We start from the raw sequence: 17582 nt of genomic DNA, 5'->3' as shown, positions 1-17582 counted from the left end.
GATAAATCAACCGTTAACATCAAACCTAGGCGATTCTAACCAATCTAGCCAATAATAATCAATGAACAATAGAAAATATATATATAAAAGTTATGAACATGTTCATATAAATCTGATTACAAAAGGTTTGAATGATTAAAACTAAAAAACGAACTTAAAATCGTTAAAACAATCAAAACCGACAACCGAAGGATAAAAGATAGAACCGTAAGCTTGTCCTCCTTGGTGTCTCCCTTAGAGCAGGTGTTATGGCTGGGAATATGATGTTCAAATCGTTCATAGGGTTTATGCTCTGTATATAGATGTCTAAACACCTCCTTCCTAATATAAAATAGGTTAAAACAAGCCCACAAGGCCCACTAAAGGACAAAACAATCGTTTTTATGATTTCTGAACACTCTTGGCAGCCTTGGGACATGTTGGAATCCATTACATGTTTTTTGAATGGTATGACCTGGTCGCGTAGCGCGGCCATGCCATTTTCTGACGTTTTTCGACTTCCAGCTCGTTTTATCTTCGTACGCGCGTACCGGCTTCATCCGGGCTCCGTTTTAGCTGATTCTTACTCCATTTAACTCGTTTTCTCGCTCTCCTCAACACGGGGCCTATCATATACACAAACATTTAATTTCATGCAAGAACAAGTTGTATTCGTTAACGGTTTACGCACAAAACAACACAAAAATGGGATAAAACGCTATGTGTTTTGCAACACATCAATATAAAACCAAAACAAAAACATAAACCAAATCCAAATCAAAACCAAATCCAACTCAAAAACACTCTCAAACTTCCCCTTCATTCACAACAAAAAAATATGGAATTTCCGAAACACTCGATGCCCTTAGACACCGATAGCTCTTCGTCTTCGGAGATGACATTCTCGAATGGTTCCCGTTGCTATACAAAGAACTTGAAGGCCCGAGCCGTCCAAAGAAAAAGGTGGTGGTGCGTGATCGTATACATGCCCACGACGTGCTAATGAACGACTATTTTGTGGAGGAGCCGAAGTACAACGACGAGACGTTTAGGGAACGCTTTCGTTTGCCGAAATCTTTATTCTTAAAGATTGTAGCCGACGTCGAAGCAAACGAAGAATGGTTTCAAGAATCTTACGACGCGAGAGGCAAAAGAAGTTTTACGCCGCTTCAAAAATGCACGTCCGCTATTCGTCAACTAGCGACAAGTAACCCACCCGACCAATTCGATGAATACTTACAAATGTCTGAGAGAACTTCACGTGAATGTCTACAATTCTTTTGTAACGCGATTATAAAATTGTATGCCAAAGAGTTTCTACGAAAACCAACAAGACACGACATTACACGTCTTTACGCCGCACACGAGGCTAGATGGCATTTTCCAGGGATGCTCGGTAGCATCGATTGTACACATATCGAATGGAGGAATTGTCCACGGGAGTTGCGAGGGGCGTATGTTAGGGGTGATATCAAACGACCGACCATCTCACTAGAAGCGGTTGCGTCAAATGATTTATGGATTTGGCATTCTTATTTTGGTGTTCCCGGCTCAAACAACGACATCACTGTTCTGTACACATCACCATTATTTCAGAGCGTAACATATGGCACCGCACCTTTATGTCCGTACTTTGTCAACGAGAGATATTACAGACGTGGCTACTATCTTGTCGACGGTATCTACCCACAATGGTCTATTTTTGTGAAAGCCTTTTCGTTTCCTGTCGAGACCAATGAAAAGGCATTCAAGAAGTTGCAATAATCAGCAAGAAAAGATGTCGAGAGAGCTTTCGGTGTTTTAAAGTGTAGATGGTGCATACTCAGTCGACCGGTTCGTGCAATGAAAAAACCCACGATCTCTAGCTACGTGTATGCATGCATCATATTACACAATATGTTAATAAAAGAAGATGGAAATGCAATTTCTCCAGATTGGGTATCGGATCCTCCGACTCAAGTTCCCGTTCCCGATGATGTCCAATTATACTTGCGGGATGAATATATTCATCATCGGTTGAGATGGGATCTTGTTGCGCATATAGGTTCTTTAGGTTTGGAATTTCCGGATTCAGACGAGGAGTAGACGTTTGTTGTAACTTTTATTTTTTATTTCTAAATTTTAAGTTGAATTATTTTCTATTAAATTATTGTTTTTATTTTTAAGTTCTATTAAATATTGTTTTAATTTTTAAAGTTAAAAAAAATAAAAAATAAAAAATACAACACACACCATCACACCACACCACCACCCCTAGTAAAAAACCATCACATGTGATGGAATTTGGGTTGGTGATGTGGCACAATATAATTGGGTGGGGTGTGTGATGAGTGATGCCACCACATCCACCACCCCTCCCCCCCCCCCCCCCCCTTAAGGCTAATCTTGGGAAATTGGATCAACTTATTGCAAATCTTGGGAAATCGGCTATGTTAGTTACTATTTGTCATGTCGTTGGTTTGTTAGGGTGGTAAATCTGGACACAAAACAAAAATAAACAGGTTAGGGTTGTGTCTAAAGCGGGTCAAGCAACCTAACCTACTTTAAAAGGGTCATGTTTGGTTTGAGCTGCGGATAAACGGGCCACCCCGTTTAAATTCAGTATTAAAAAATTAAAAGATGTAAAGTTATAAGTCCAACCAGTCAGTCCGTTTAACCCAATTACAACCCACCCATTTAAATAAACGTCAAAAATCCCGAGAAGTCTGAAAACCAAATTCTATCCATAACTGGAAAAAGACAAACCAATATCTTGCTTATTCGGATAACTGAACCAAATTTAATCGTATAACTGAAACGAAGAAATCAATTTAATCGGTGGAATTTGGTTCGATTAGACACATTTTGGGGTAAAAAATATTCAAAACTGAGTAGAAAAAATCATTATACAAACTGATGAATACCCCCATGGGAAGTGTGCTGTGTACTAAAATCTAAATACTTGGTTTTTTTTCAGGTGGTGCATGTATGCTTCAATGGGCTTTGATGCATTGGGTTGTATTTGTATCTTATGCTTAAGCACACCTTTCAACACATAATGAAAAGAAAATGATACTGAGAATTCAACAAAAGGGCACTTAATTTACAATGTTTGTTTGGAAACTAATAAGCTTTTAAATATCATTTTACCTCGTTTAGGTAACTTAACTTCCATTTTTGTTATCAAGATAATTGGAAAAAAGGCATATGATTGTTCATTATTAACTATGAATAATGATATACATAAATGTTAACCGAGCTTGCAAGGAGAGAAAAATAAGCCAAGATCTTTCCTGAAGCGGAAGTTGATCTTTTCATGAAGGTGACCGCCATTGAAGGAGATAATAGCAGGTTGATTACTTACTACACTGTTAGAGTAAGTATTAATTCAGTAGACCCAAGTGACACCATAAGTAAACAAAAATCACCCAAATAAATTCATTTCTTCATGAATGGGACAATGTGTAATGATTGCTGGTTGTATTCACAACTATCTTTTGTAAAAAAACTTCTTGCAGTCATGTGCATTTCAACACAGCTACTTTATTAAGTTTCATGCAACATGATATAGATATAGTAATCAAAGTTGGGCTTTTAAAATGGTCATTTTGATTCTGGTCATACTGGGTTCAGGTCACGACGAGTCTTTTTAAAAAAAATGTGATTTGGACTTTGGCCAAAACGAGTCTTTTTAAACAATCGTCATCTTGGTTCGGGTCATTTTGCAATTTGTTGTTTGCATGTTGAGGTTTTGTTCATTTCTGGTTCAGTTTTGTCTGCATAACTGATCATATTTTGGCTATTAATTAGTCAACGGGGCAATTTTGATCTAATAGGTCATTTCTGTTTGTTTCGAGTCAAAAGAATACAACTGTGCCTGTAGAAAATTGATACTGCTCAACAAACTGAATCGGAATAACTATTTATTGTTAACGCGACAGTTCTGCTTTTCAGTTTAGTTTAACTTTGTTTTGAGTTAAGGTCAACAGTCCTTGAATTTAATTCTATTTTAATAGTAATCTGGATGTTGTCTTCTTGGTAGGCCAATCCTCGCCAAAACAACATTCTTGTAGCCAAATCTTGTGTTATTGCTCTTGCGCTAAATGATATGGGGTGTGTTTCAACTTTCTATTTTAATGCATGTATTCGACATTCTCGTAAACCACTATATATAAAGATTTCGACTTTTTTTTGTAAATAAGCCATTGTTACTTATAAAAGGTTTTAATAGTGGACAGAAAATCTTTCATATGCATGATGTGTGTAATGTCTCCAGGTTGTTCAAAGAAAAAAAGCTTTAATGCGGTACTGTCATACTATCTGCAGATGAGCGACAGCTGGCACTTGGCAAGAGGTTGAATACTTTCTTATAAAAAAATCTATCATGTTAAATTGATGATGATGATGATGGTAAGATTACAGGGGTTAGCTTATAGGAAAGTTCTTTTGTTGCTTTACAAGTTGCTGAAATTGCAGGGTTATCAGTTGAACTTCGTAGGGAACTTCAGGGTCGTCAATTTGTAAAACTTTTTACAGCCGATCCAATAACTGGTGGTGGGGCCTGCTGAAGCTTCACGGTTTTTGTCATCCCTGAGTGATTTATAAGATGTTTTCCCAGTTGCAATGGGATCAATGTAGTAGCTGCCCAACCTTTGTTCTAAACAATTACTTTTAAGTAGATGGTGCAAAATGATGGACATTATTTGTTTTTCGGTAATTGATACAAGTATATGTTTGTTTTTGTTTGAAGGTTCAATTTTTCTTGAAAAGAAAAGGTAGCAGCTTTTGTTCGTTGGTTATGAAAATGAACGTGTTTGTTTGTTAAACTTTAACCAAATACACAATCTAACACATCCACTTAAACTAATGGATTTTCTTGTTCTAACTTGTTTATTTGTTAACAAAATAAATGTGTTCATTTGTTAAGAAAATCAATGTGTTTGCATTCGATTGTTAAGAAAATAAACATGTCCGTGTTCGTTTTTTAAGAAATCAACGTGTTCGCATTTGATTGTTAAGAAAATAAACATGTCCGCGTTCGTTTGTTAAGAAAATAAGCATGCCGGTTTACTTTTGTGGTCGCTTTATTTGATTCTTCAATTAGGGTTCTTATTTTAATATTATTTAACTATGTTTGATGCAGCAAATAAGTTGTATGTTAGTGATATAATGCTAAATATTTATGTTTCCCGTGTATATTTACTTAATATTTTAATAGTTTATATTCGTTTTTAGTCGAGATTTGTATACTACTAACACTTTTATGTTTCGTAGGTAACGGAAGTTGATCGTGATCGAAAAGGGCGAAAAACGAGTTAAAAAGACCCAAAACAGAGATCCGGAACGCATCAGGAAGGAACCGGTCAGACCAGGCCGGTCTGACCGGCCCCCTTATTGAGACACGCCGCTCCGCGCGACCAGGCGCCCCCTTTCCCTTCGCGCGACGCCTAGGCAATGCTGATGTTATTTTTTTGGACGTTTTTTGTTAAGTTGAGCCCTGTTTTCAGTATATAAACGTCCCTAACTTTAACCTGAACATAACCTGCTGCCCCCAGACGAATTTGGAGTTTTTGAGAGCTATCATTCGAGTTTCGTGGAGGTTTGAAAGTCACGAGAACATCCGGTGAAGAGCTTTACGTTCAAGATCGAAGACTACGGGTTTTATCGCCTTTAATCTTTCGTTTCTCGTTATTTTCACCATGTTTTCAGTTTATTTGTTTTGTGTGATTTAGACTATATGATGCTAGGCTAAACTCCATAAACTACCTAGATCGTGATGAACCTTTGTTCGGTTTGATTTTGTTTGGGATTTTGTTCGTTATGGATTTTATGTTCTAAGTAAATTGTTGAGTTTGAATTGATTGATGCATATGATTGCTTGGTTTTATTTACTTGAATTTATTGTTTCACATTGCCCTTGGTGATTGTTTCATAGGATAGGGTTTTATTAGGTCATTTACTGTGTGTTCTTAAATAGTTTATGATTGATATGCATTAAGATCATAGAAACAATAAAACTAATTAAATAGATAAAAGTGAGCTGCTAGCCTAGAAAGCTGTAAGGTGATAGGTTATTGATAGATCTTTGTTGGTCAGGATTGCTAGATTTAGTTCTTCGTAAGGAGTCCGTCTAGGTTTGATTGTCAGCTTAGTCTATTAAGTCAATTGAGTCTTCTTAACTATCTTTGATTTCCGCGCTGTAAGGTAGGATTTCGTCATAAAGATACTTAGACATAAATTATTAAATAACCGTAAGGAAGTTTAATTCATAAAACTAGTGAGTCTTAAAACTTGTTAGAAATCCATAGGCGTCTTCTTGAAGGTCAAGGGTCCTGTTCGGGTTTTCTATCAAGGTTCTATTTTACGATCCCAGTTCTATAACTTAAGTTTGCAGGTTATTTGATTGCCGCAACATTGGGGATTCTAGCCTAGGTAATTATCTTTATCATCTGAATTAATCTAAGTCTTTTAAGAGTTTATTATATTTTATTTAATTAGGGTTAAGTTTATTATATTTAATTAATTAGGTTTTAAGTAATGATTAGGTTTTATTATTATTTTAATTAATTAGGGTTACTTTTAGTTTATTAATAATTAGTTTAAAAACCCCCTCAAATATTATTATTAAATAGTCGTGTCTTGTAGTTGAGTCTGATTTGCAAGTTTCGTAATTTAAAGAGTCTCGTGGGATCGATATCCGGACTTACTTAGCTAACTAGAGTCGGCCGGTTCACTTGTCGGTTAGTAGTTTTAGTTAACTTAAGAGTCTAGAATTATTACTTAGTGTCTGGATTAGCATAATTTAGTTAATAATTATTTGACTACTTTTAGCACATCAGTTAAGGACTGCTTAGAAATGTTTCTGTGTTTATTATATTTAGATACAACAAATAAGTTGTTTATTTGGGACTGTTATTTTGATGTATTTGGCTCAATTTTGTGTTAGTAGTTTTTCAAATGAATGCAGGTAGCCTGCCTTTTTCACCTAGGTTCAATTCAAAATGGGTTTGTATCAAAACAGTAATTTTTAATACGGGTCAAATTGGGTTTGTATCAAAGCGAGTAACTTTTGGATCAAAACGAGTAATTTTTAGTACAAGACAAATTGGGCCCGGTTGACTTGCAAACAATAGTTTTACATTTCCGTAGACTTGCAAACAATAGTTTGGTTTGTGTTAAAATGGGTCGTTTTACAAAGATATCTGTTTGGTTCGTGTCAAAACGGGCCGCTTTAAAAAACGTATTGGTTTGGTTTGTGTCAAAACCGGTTGTTTTAAAAATTAATCGGTTTGGTTCATTTCAAAATGGGTCGTTTTAAAAAGTTCGTTTCAAAATAGGTCATTTTAAAAAGGTATCACTTTTGTTCGAGTTAAAAGGGCGATTCTTAAAAGCTACAGATAGCATAAATTATGTTATAATCATATAGTATACATTTTTAAAGTTTTGAAGCTGCTAACTTTATCTTCAGCACCATATTTTTTTTACTAACTTTGTATTTTATTCTTTTTGGAGTTTTGACTAGACAGCCTAGACTGTGAAATCAAATTTTACAAAGATTAACATATAATATGATAAATGCATTATACATTGAAGGTACCGACCCCTAAAGGAATTCATAAAGTGTGTATGTCCATATGTCCGTAAAAAAATTAATTAGTTAGGTTAATAATATTTTGTTTGTTAGTAATTTTTTTTGTTTGTATGTGATTTGTGATTCGACCTGAATTGAACCCAACCAACATTGTCGTTATGTTAATGTGTTTTTAAATCCCGCCGCATCGCGCGGGTTTCCTACTATCATAGTCCATAAATATTGTTTATTAATATTAGTTGTGTTTGTTTAAGGGTAAACTTGGAAATTGGCTCATAATATTTGAAAGTGGACACTTATAATGAGACAAATAAAAAAGAAAATGTGGACACTTATAATGGGACGGAGGGAGTAATATACTTTAAAATGTGTAACAATATATATATATATATATATATATATATATATATATATATAAACGTATGAACTTTAAAATCGACATATTATTCCATTAATTTAGTTAGTAATTCTCGTGTTCTTATTATTTTAGCTCGCGAGATTCGATCTTTCGGTTTCATTTAACGCACTTACGATTTTTCTTTCCAAGTTATCTCCAATCTCAAAGGTGAGTTTCTCACACCCCCTTTTTACCTTTTTTTAAAAAATTTTGGGGGTAGCATATATATCATATCAACAATTTAATTTCTTTTATTTATTATTTACAAACTACAATTCGTTACATGGACTTGTGTGTTTACTTGTTACTTGCTCAAATATTACGTGCATGGATTTCTTCGATAAGTATGATCATAGGCCCCCCTTTGCACTCAGGGCCGTGTTTCGAGTGGAAAGGGGACCCCGATCTAAGTACGTTGGTGCACAATCCCAATTGGAAAAGACCTTCATTTATTCTTTACACTCGGGACCTTTGATTCGAGTGTAAAGAACCCTTACTTGCTTTTCACAAGTTTTCATGGAATTGTATGATTTTTATGTAGTATTAAACTATGTGAACTTACCAACTATTAAGTTAGTTGACATTATTTTATATATATGTTACAGGTACAATTATTAGAGGATGAAACGGGCGAAGGCACTAGACCTAGGATATTTTGAATAAGAATTGAACGTTTATTTTCATTGTAATCTCCTTATTTGAAACAACTTGTGTACTTGATTCCTTTGAATGAATTAATGATTATATTGTCCTTAATAGTGTCACATGTGTTTTGAACAATTTGTACGTCACACCCGGGCGTATTCCGCTTTAGCGGGGGTGTTACAGGAACAATCTGAGATAGAGGAAGCTGAAATCATAAAGAGTAAATGGCAAGGGACTGAATAATCCTTCAGCCCTGAGTTTCTTACTTACATGATAGAAGAGGAACTTCAAACGTCTTATGAAGGACCTCAGCGGAGGGAGACCATAAAGGGTGAGATAGATTCTATCTTACAAAATCATACTTGGGAACTAGTGGATCTTGATCAAGGATGTAAATCACTAGGATATCGATGGATCTTTCAAGAATAAGATAAAACCAGATGGCACCATTGATAAGTACAAGACAAGGTTGGTGATCAAAGGATATAAACAATGAGAAGGTTTAGATTACTTTGATACGTATTCGCCAGTTACGCGAATAACCTCCATCAGGTTGGTGCTTGCCATTTCTGCCATTAGAAATTTGGAAGTTCACCAAATGGATGTGAAAACAACTTTTTTGAATGGAAATCTAGAAGAAGAGATTTTACATGGAACAACTTGAAGGCTTCACAACCATTAGGCAAGAAAAGAAAGTGTTTAAACTTTTAAAATCCTTGTATGGGTTGAAAAGAGCTCTAAAATAATGGCACCAAAAGTTTGATCATGTCATGCTTGATGCTGGGTCCAAAATCAATGAATGCGACAAGTGTGTATATGTGAAGGACACATCAGATGGATATGTCATTATGTGTCTAAATGTAGATGATTTGCTTATGACAAAATCATAACATCCACGAAGAACATGCTAAAAGCAAAATTTGACATGAAAGACATGGGATTTGCTGATGCGATTCTGGGAGTTAAAATCACATGAACCCAAAGTGGACTTGTTTTAAGCCAATCCCACTACGTGGACAAAATTCTTGAGAAATTTAATGCAGATGAATCTAATGTAGCTAACTACCATTGATAAAAGTCAGCATCTAGCTAAGAATAGAGGTGAACCTGTTAACCAGTTGGAATACTCAAGAATTATCGACAACTTGATGTATCTTATGAGTTGTACTAGACCAGACTTAGCATATGCTGTAGCAAGCTAAGTAGAAACACGCGCAACTCGAGTTCAATTCATTGGAAGTGTGTGATTTAGTTGCTTCGGTTCTTAAGATAAACTCGGGAATAGAGGTTACATTATAACAGATATCCAGCAGTTATCGAAGGACACTGTGATGCAAATTGGATATCTGACACGAATGATTCCAGAGCAACAAGTGGGTATGTATTCACACTTGGAGGTGCATATATATCGTGGAAATCGTCAAAACAAATAGTTATAGCTAGATCCATGATGGAATCAGAGTTCATCGCTTTAGATAAAGTGGGCGAAGTGGTATAATGGCTACGTCAATTTTTTGAGGATATACGACATCAACCATTTGTATACATTGTGATAACCAATCGGCAATTGGCATAGCTCATAGCACGATGTATAATGGTAAGAACAGACATATCCGTCGTAGACATAATACAGTACGACAACTAATATCTACAGGAACTATCACTATTGACTAAGTGAAGTCAAAGGATAATATCTCAGATCCGCTAGGCCTAAGTAGAGAGTAAGTTCAGAATTCGTCCATGGGAATGGGAAATTTGAAGTTCATATGAAGGAATCCTAACTCAACAGTCTGGAGATCCCAAGAATTGAGTTCAATAGGAAAACCAAATTCTATGAATTAGTGAGGTCACTATGTGTGTGCGGGGGGGGGGGGGGGGGGTAACCCTACGTATTTAAAAGGAAGTTACAAGGCTTGGTAAACTTCCTAGTCCATTCCTAAAAGTGACAAGTATGAGGTTAAGCCTATGGCTTTTAATTATTCGACTAAGGTAACCATACATGGTAAATTACCTATGTGAGGGAGAAATGGGTTCGCTTGGAAGGGCCTTGTTGGGGAACCATAGTTAATGGCTCTCGCATAACCAGGCTCATCTTCACGACCATAACGAACATAACTATGAGGACTTGACTTTGTTAGGGAGAGTCTTGTGTGAAGTTTGTCGTCGTCTATGCAAACGACAGATGAGTTCAAGACATCACCGTCTACCCAGAGCCAGTGGGCTAAGTGCACTTCATGAGCAAAGGTTCAAAGAGTAACACCTATCTGTTGTATGAAAACTCAACTACTAAATCTAATCGTAATAATGTTGTTTTAGAGACTGACCTCCATTCATGTGGGGGGGATTGTTGGAAGTTTTAGGTATGAGTGTGAATGAAATTCTTAAATGTAAATGTGGTAAATGCTTGTCCCACATTGGTGTGGAAACAAAGTGAGTAGTTGTTTATATGGTAAAGCATTTTACTACTCCATTGAAGCTTTATGATATGTTTAACCACAAATCCTACCCTCTTGCGCGGAGGGAGGGGGGGGGGGGTGCAAAAATGGGTTTCTAGACTGGAATTTCTTCGAACTCATGCGTGCTCGCACATCCTGCGGACACGAATAAACCTCTAAAACCCCGGGCCCGCGTGAGGCTGTTTTTTGCACTCGCTTTTGGGACTACTAACTGATGCATTGATCCATAAATGTTATGATTATTAATAATCGTTATTTTTCGCAATGATTATTAATGATCATTATTTTTCGGTTTAAACTGCACTAATGACCATTATTCAATATCACTAATGGTCATTATTCATTGATGGGTTTTATGGTTGTAAAACCAGATCAAATGTAACAGTTCAAACACACACATAAACAATATCACTCTCAATATCTCTGCTACAATATTGCTCCATCTTCGTTTCATGGAAGTGATCAAGTCCGACAGTACGCTACTGCTGCATCGAACCAACATACCTTGGGAACAGACCGCATATTTGTTTAAGGGAATGGTCTTAAACATAAGTCTGGTTCACTGTTACCATTTATTTTTTTATTTGTTTGCTATTTCATATTATCATTTGGATTTCTAACATAGACTTCCCATGAGGTCACACATCCTGATACTACTCGAGTACTTACACCTGAGAACGCTTAACTATGGAGTTCTCATCTCATCCACTATCATTAAGCATCCAAAACGTGTTATGACGGGGAAAGTATCTATCTCATTATAAAGAAGACTTTGTTCTCCTCCCCAACCGATGTGATATGTTACACGTTCGTAATTTTAGGGTTTGAGACCTTAACCGATAATAGATAATTTAATAAACAATTGGTAAAACGTGTGAGCTACCTATGGGAATGGTATGAATGAAATGGTCTTTAGATTAATTAGGGTTTTCTTTAAATTGATTTGTACTAGTTATAAATCGTGTTTTTCATATACTTGTAAGAACCTAGTTAAGAAACCTTATATTATGAGTGTTCATAATAAACCTAGCTTTATCAGACTAGATCTTAAGGTGTGTGCATAGAGCCTTCAACTCCTACTCTGGTAAGAATAACCTTAGCAGGTATTAATCCATCTACGCACTTAACACAATGTTGTTGTATTAGGTTCCAATACAGTTTCATATATAATATCAACATCCTGGTAAATTTATATTTGATGATTCACTTCTACACGGTTACTCTTTTGTCATATGTTATTTCTAGCACCATCCTTTGTTATCCTATTATGCTTTCTTGTTGCTTTCTAATTTTAAATTCTTAGTTATAAAACAAACCTCTTAATTTAAATAGATTACATATTGATAGGTAGCTTAATATCAAGAGTCGTCATGTTCAGAAATTGATATCCGATATCTTCCTTGAACTATAATATGCAAATGATAGGTACGTTTGTCTGTTACATGTTTAATTTACTATTTTAGATTCTCTACCTTTTAAACTAGTCTGTGCATTTTGTTTATTTTATTTGTTATTAATCGAGCACATCATTGTTCATTTTCGAGTTCTTAATGTTACATCTTCGTCTTAATATGCCGATATTTTTACCATATACTATCTACAACTTCTACTTCAGATCCATTGTTTTAGGGGTTGTTTGACAAGTGATGAACCATTAAGTGCTGAACAATTAAGAGGTCTGAAGAATTAAGAGGCTCTGAGTCAGTAAGTGCTGAGCCAGTAACTGTTGTTTGGTTGGACATCTGGATGACTATGTAGAATGACTATTTTATCCTTTTGAATTATTGTGTGCTAAATAAAATATATCTGTTTAATTAGAGCGCATAATAATTGTACTAAATGACCAAACTTTCAGTATAACCAACCATAATACATCTTAAAACAAAATTTTATTATAACCAACCCAAATATATCTTAAAAATAGTTCAACAAAACATTGACACAAACAACTTAACAATACACCTACAAGTACAAAATCCCTAAACATCAAGTACAACTTAAGCTATATTCGAGCAAATATAACACCCATTTTAATACAACCAAAATCATCTTAAAACCTGAGTCGTTTCAACAATTACACGCCTTTATCTTTCCTTGTCTCTTAACCTTTTTTTTCCTGATAAACCTACAATAAATCATCATTGACACCAAAATTATCTAATTTATTGATTCTAAGATATTGATCATAAACAAATAAGCTTTTGTTATCGTAACTTTGTATGTTCATCGAGTTTGTTGTAGTTGAGCTATTCAAGAAAACTAGCATATATTTTGTGTTTATGAGCTTACCAACATGAGCTCATAAATTAATCGTTTGACCCATTTACTTGTAATATATTATTGTATTTACTCATTTGGGCCGTTTGAGAACAACATAAATTTATCAATTCATCAATTAAATTGATTTTTATAACATACCTTGCGAACGGCCGACGTGTGGCTTGTGGACAGATGCATGTTATTTTCGGGCACTGGCTGATGCTGTTGCCAAGCATTGTCGAGCTGTTGTCGAGCATCGAGTGTTTCTTTAATGGACCTACAACAAAACTTCCCCAAATTTAAAATTCTTAAAATCCAAATATTAAAAAGAAATATGAAATCACTCAAATTGAATTCAAACGTAAAAGTAGAATAACGAATCTTTTAAAAACAGAGGTAGCCACAACGTCACCAGATTTCAAACTGAATTTATTAACTCCGCCGACGAGACCTAAAACTCTGTCACCTGAAGGTTGTGTTCCTCGTGCGAGCTCCGGTGGTGTTTCGTGTAGAAGGTAGGAAGGGGCATATCATCATTCAACGTTTTTTTAGATCTTAATAATTAAGAGGCTTAATCAGCCATTCAAATGTGGGTTTTAATCAACCAAGAGTGATTCAGATTTCACTTCTAAATGGGATCATTCAGATCTAAACAAACATGTCTTACTCACGCTAAAACAATGGTGGAACATTTAATGTAATTGATTTAGTTGCCATATTAAAAAAATGTTTTTTTTAGGAACAACGCCCCCTTTTTTATTAAATAATCCATCAATATATCCTGTATAGAGCTATACGAAACATACAAACCCTTTATAAATGACCTGTATGATCATCATATAGAGGGCGTAAAAGCCCCCGTATAGCATCAGGGGATGTGGGATGTCCCTTGGCCCTTTAAAAAAACCAAGAAAGCCCTCAAATCTGGGGAAAAGAAAATCCTAGTTTTTATTAATTTATAATTAATAATATTATTTTTCCAGATTACTAGAACCAACGTAGTGAGTCATGACACCTCTCTTTATGGTCCACTAGCAAAAGTCAGTCATCGAAAACTGTCACCACCCGTGACTCTTTCTTTCAACTTAAACCATTCAAACACAAACACAAACACAAACACAGACACATCTTATAAAACCTCAAAAACCTAACCCTTCCACTTTGGCTATTCATAGCCCCCAACCCAACCCAACCCAACCCAACCCAAACATAATTCTTCCGAACCATGTCCGCCGCCACCACCACTTCCACCACCGCCTCCGCCACCGTCCCCCGTCTACTCGCCGACAAAACATCCTCGTCTTTCCTTAAACCCACCTTCTTCAAACCCTTATCCAAACCCACACCCCCCCTTCTCACCCTCAAGGCCAAAAATCCAATCTCCGACATTGTTTTCCACTCCTCATCCTCCGAGGAACATGAGCAGCAGCATGACATGTTTTTCGACGACTCCGATGATAAACCTCGCGAAGAGTGCGGCGTGGTCGGAATCTACGGCGACCCGGAGGCTTCCCGGTTGTGTTATCTGGCGCTTCACGCGCTCCAGCACCGTGGGCAAGAGGGCGCCGGAATCGTTGCGGCGACGCCCGACGGCGTGCTGAAGTCGGTGACCGGCGTGGGACTGGTGTCGGAAGTGTTTAACCAATCGAAACTTGACCAACTCCCTGGTGATAACGCTATTGGTCACGTCAGGTACTCCACCGCTGGCCAATCCATGCTCAAGAACGTCCAGCCCTTTGTCGCAGGTTAGCGTAATGGCTTTTTGTTTAATCGCTTTCGTTACTTAAACAAAATCAGACGTACATGAAAACATGAATTATAAAATAAAAAATATTGGTTAGGAAAAAAATATCATGTAAGGGAGGTATACATATATTATATGTGCCAGTATAAAACATAAAATATATGAAAATATGAACGGCCTGGTTTGGTTAGTTTCGGTTGACCGATCGAAAAAAAAAAACTATCTGATTTTTGGTTGATTTTGGTCCGCTGGTTTTATTCTGATTCGGTTTTGATTAACGGATTGGTTATTGCTTACCCCTGTCGCAGGTTACCGGTTTGGGCGCGTGGGCGTCGCACACAATGGCAATTTGGTAAATTACCAAACGTTGAGGGCAGAATTGGAAGAAAACGGTTCTATTTTTGGTACTAGTTCTGATACTGAAGTTGTCTTGCATTTAATTGCTATTTCGAAACAGAGACCGTTTTTTCTAAGAATTGTTGAGGCGTGTGAGAAACTTAAAGGAGCTTATTCAATGGTGTTTATAACGGAAGATAAGTTAGTTGCCGTCAGAGACCCGTTTGGCTTTAGACCGTTAGTTATGGGTAGGAGAAGTAACGGGGCAATTGTGTTCGCCTCCGAAACGTGTGCGCTTGATCTGATTGAAGCGACGTATGAACGAGAAGTTAATCCGGGTGAAGTTTTGATCATCGACAAAGATGGAGTCCAGTCGTTGTGTTTAATGCCACACCCGGAACCGAAATCGTGCATCTTTGAGCATATTTACTTTTCGTTACCGAACTCGGTCGTGTTTGGGAAATCAGTTTACGAGTCAAGACGGAAATTTGGGGAGATATTGGCGACTGAAAGTCCGGTCGAGTGTGATGTGGTGATCGCGGTCCCGGACTCGGGTGTTGTCGCTGCTATCGGGTATGCAAACCGAGCTGGTGTCCCTTTTCAACAAGGTTTGATTCGGTCGCATTATGTTGGGCGCACATTTATTGAGCCGTCTCAACGGATTAGAGATTTCGGGGTTAAGTTGAAGCTGTCACCGGTTCGGGCTGTTTTGGAGGGAAAACGGGTCGTGGTGGTTGACGACTCGATCGTGAGGGGGACCACAAGTTCAAAGATTGTTAGGTTGCTGAAAGAAGCGGGTGCGAAAGAGGTTCATATGCGTATTGCGAGCCCACCGATTATTGCTTCGTGTTATTATGGGGTCGATACACCGAGCTCAGATGAGTTGATATCGAACCGGATGAGTGTTGAGGAGATTCGGGAGTTTATCGGGTGTGACTCGCTTGCATTTTTGAAAATTGATAGTTTGAAGAATATGTTGGCGGCTGATTCGCCCAAGTTTTGTTACGCGTGTTTCTCTGGGGATTACCCGGTGTTACCGAGTGGGATTGTGAAGCGGGTTGGGGATTTCGTTGACGATGGATTGAATGGGAGTATTGATTCGATCGATGGCGGGTGGCTTCAAGGGTCAAAGGAACAAAAGGGGGATTTGGATGTGAATTATGAAGAACAAGATGATAAAGTTGCAGTTTAGGTTTAATGATTGGGTAAGGATTTAAGTTTCTTGATCTTAATTTTATGAAACAAGTTATCTTGCTATGTCTACTTTATATGGATTTGAGGTTTTTTAGCATGGATTTTTATTGAACTTGGTTTTATGAAAGAATGATGTATGAATAAACTGTTAAGCCAATTACTGGTTTCTGGTTTTATTCATCTGTTTGGTTTCTCTAAAAATTCCAAGTTAAAAGCAAACTGAAAGCGAATTTCCTAAATCCGAACAAGTTGTTTAGTTGAAAACCGAACCGAAAATTCTATATGTAATTTGGTACCCTTCTGCCGCCGATGGAACCTTTTTATTGTGGATGATTTTCGGTCCAAGTTGTTGAGGCGAGACATTCAAAGACTTGTTTAAAATAGGTAGAGGCAAGTGGAATTTTTCACTAAATAGAAGTAGATATAAAAAGTATTTACATTTTTTTGTGTACTTCGAAAAATATTTACTTATATGGATACTTTTCTCTCTTTTCCTTATTTTTTCTAATTTATATATAGGTATAGTTGAGTTTAACTACAAAGGTTAATAAAAATGAGAAGTGTGAGAAGCAATTGACATTTATTAAGTATCAAAGGAAAAAAGGTATAAAAGTAATAGTTATATTTTCTCTCCTCACATGCAATTACATGATAATTCCACTATCATTTTTAACTGGCTCTTAACTTTTTGATATGATTTAAAAAAAATGAAATTCACCATAATAACAAGCTTTTTTTTGTTTTTATATAAATTAATCTCCACCATTCAAATTTAAGCTCAATAGATTAGATTACTTTTCATCATTTTTATTATTTTTATTTCACTTTGTATTTTAACTTTATATAACTTTTCCCAATCAAAAATGATTAAAAAAATGGTATAAAATTAGAGAAAACCTGATTGAGATAAGCCAAATAATAACAAACAAACGACTAACATTAGAGAAAACCTGAATAAAATTGAGATGCGCACTACGTTCACAAAACGAACCAAACCTTCAA

The 17582-nt window shown here is 36.4% G+C and overlaps 1 protein-coding gene and 1 pseudogene across 1 annotated transcript; both read left to right on the top strand.

Moving 5' to 3' along the window:
- Nucleotides 1-766: 766 nt before the first annotated feature.
- Nucleotides 767-2997, top strand: LOC143576858 (uncharacterized; annotated as a pseudogene).
- Nucleotides 2998-14497: 11500 nt separating this feature from the next.
- On the top strand, nucleotides 14498-16753 carry LOC143576857 (amidophosphoribosyltransferase, chloroplastic-like). The gene is made up of 2 exons (XM_077060862.1): nucleotides 14498-15051; nucleotides 15359-16753. Exons 1-2 carry the CDS (start codon nucleotides 14532-14534, stop codon nucleotides 16576-16578), a joined length of 1740 nt encoding a protein of 579 aa, XP_076916977.1. The 5' UTR covers nucleotides 14498-14531; the 3' UTR covers nucleotides 16579-16753.
- The last annotated feature ends 829 nt before the right edge of the window (nucleotides 16754-17582 follow it).

This window comes from Bidens hawaiensis, unplaced genomic scaffold (assembly GCF_021521415.1).
Source record: "Bidens hawaiensis isolate Kalapana, Puna unplaced genomic scaffold, B.hawaiensis_p1.1 tig00028322_1, whole genome shotgun sequence".
Taxonomy (NCBI): Eukaryota; Viridiplantae; Streptophyta; class Magnoliopsida; order Asterales; family Asteraceae; genus Bidens; species Bidens hawaiensis.
The sequence above is the reverse complement of the archived record's forward strand: the minus strand, read 5'-3'. Positions and strand labels throughout refer to the sequence as shown.

Coding starts and splice junctions, on each gene's coding strand:
- LOC143576857 (XM_077060862.1), top strand. CDS start 14,532: ATGTCCGCCGCCACCACCACTTCCACCACCGCCTCCGCCACCGTCCCC. Junction 15,052..15,358: donor CGTCCAGCCCTTTGTCGCAG/GTTAGCGTAATG, acceptor CCCCTGTCGCAG/GTTACCGGTTTGGGCGCGTG.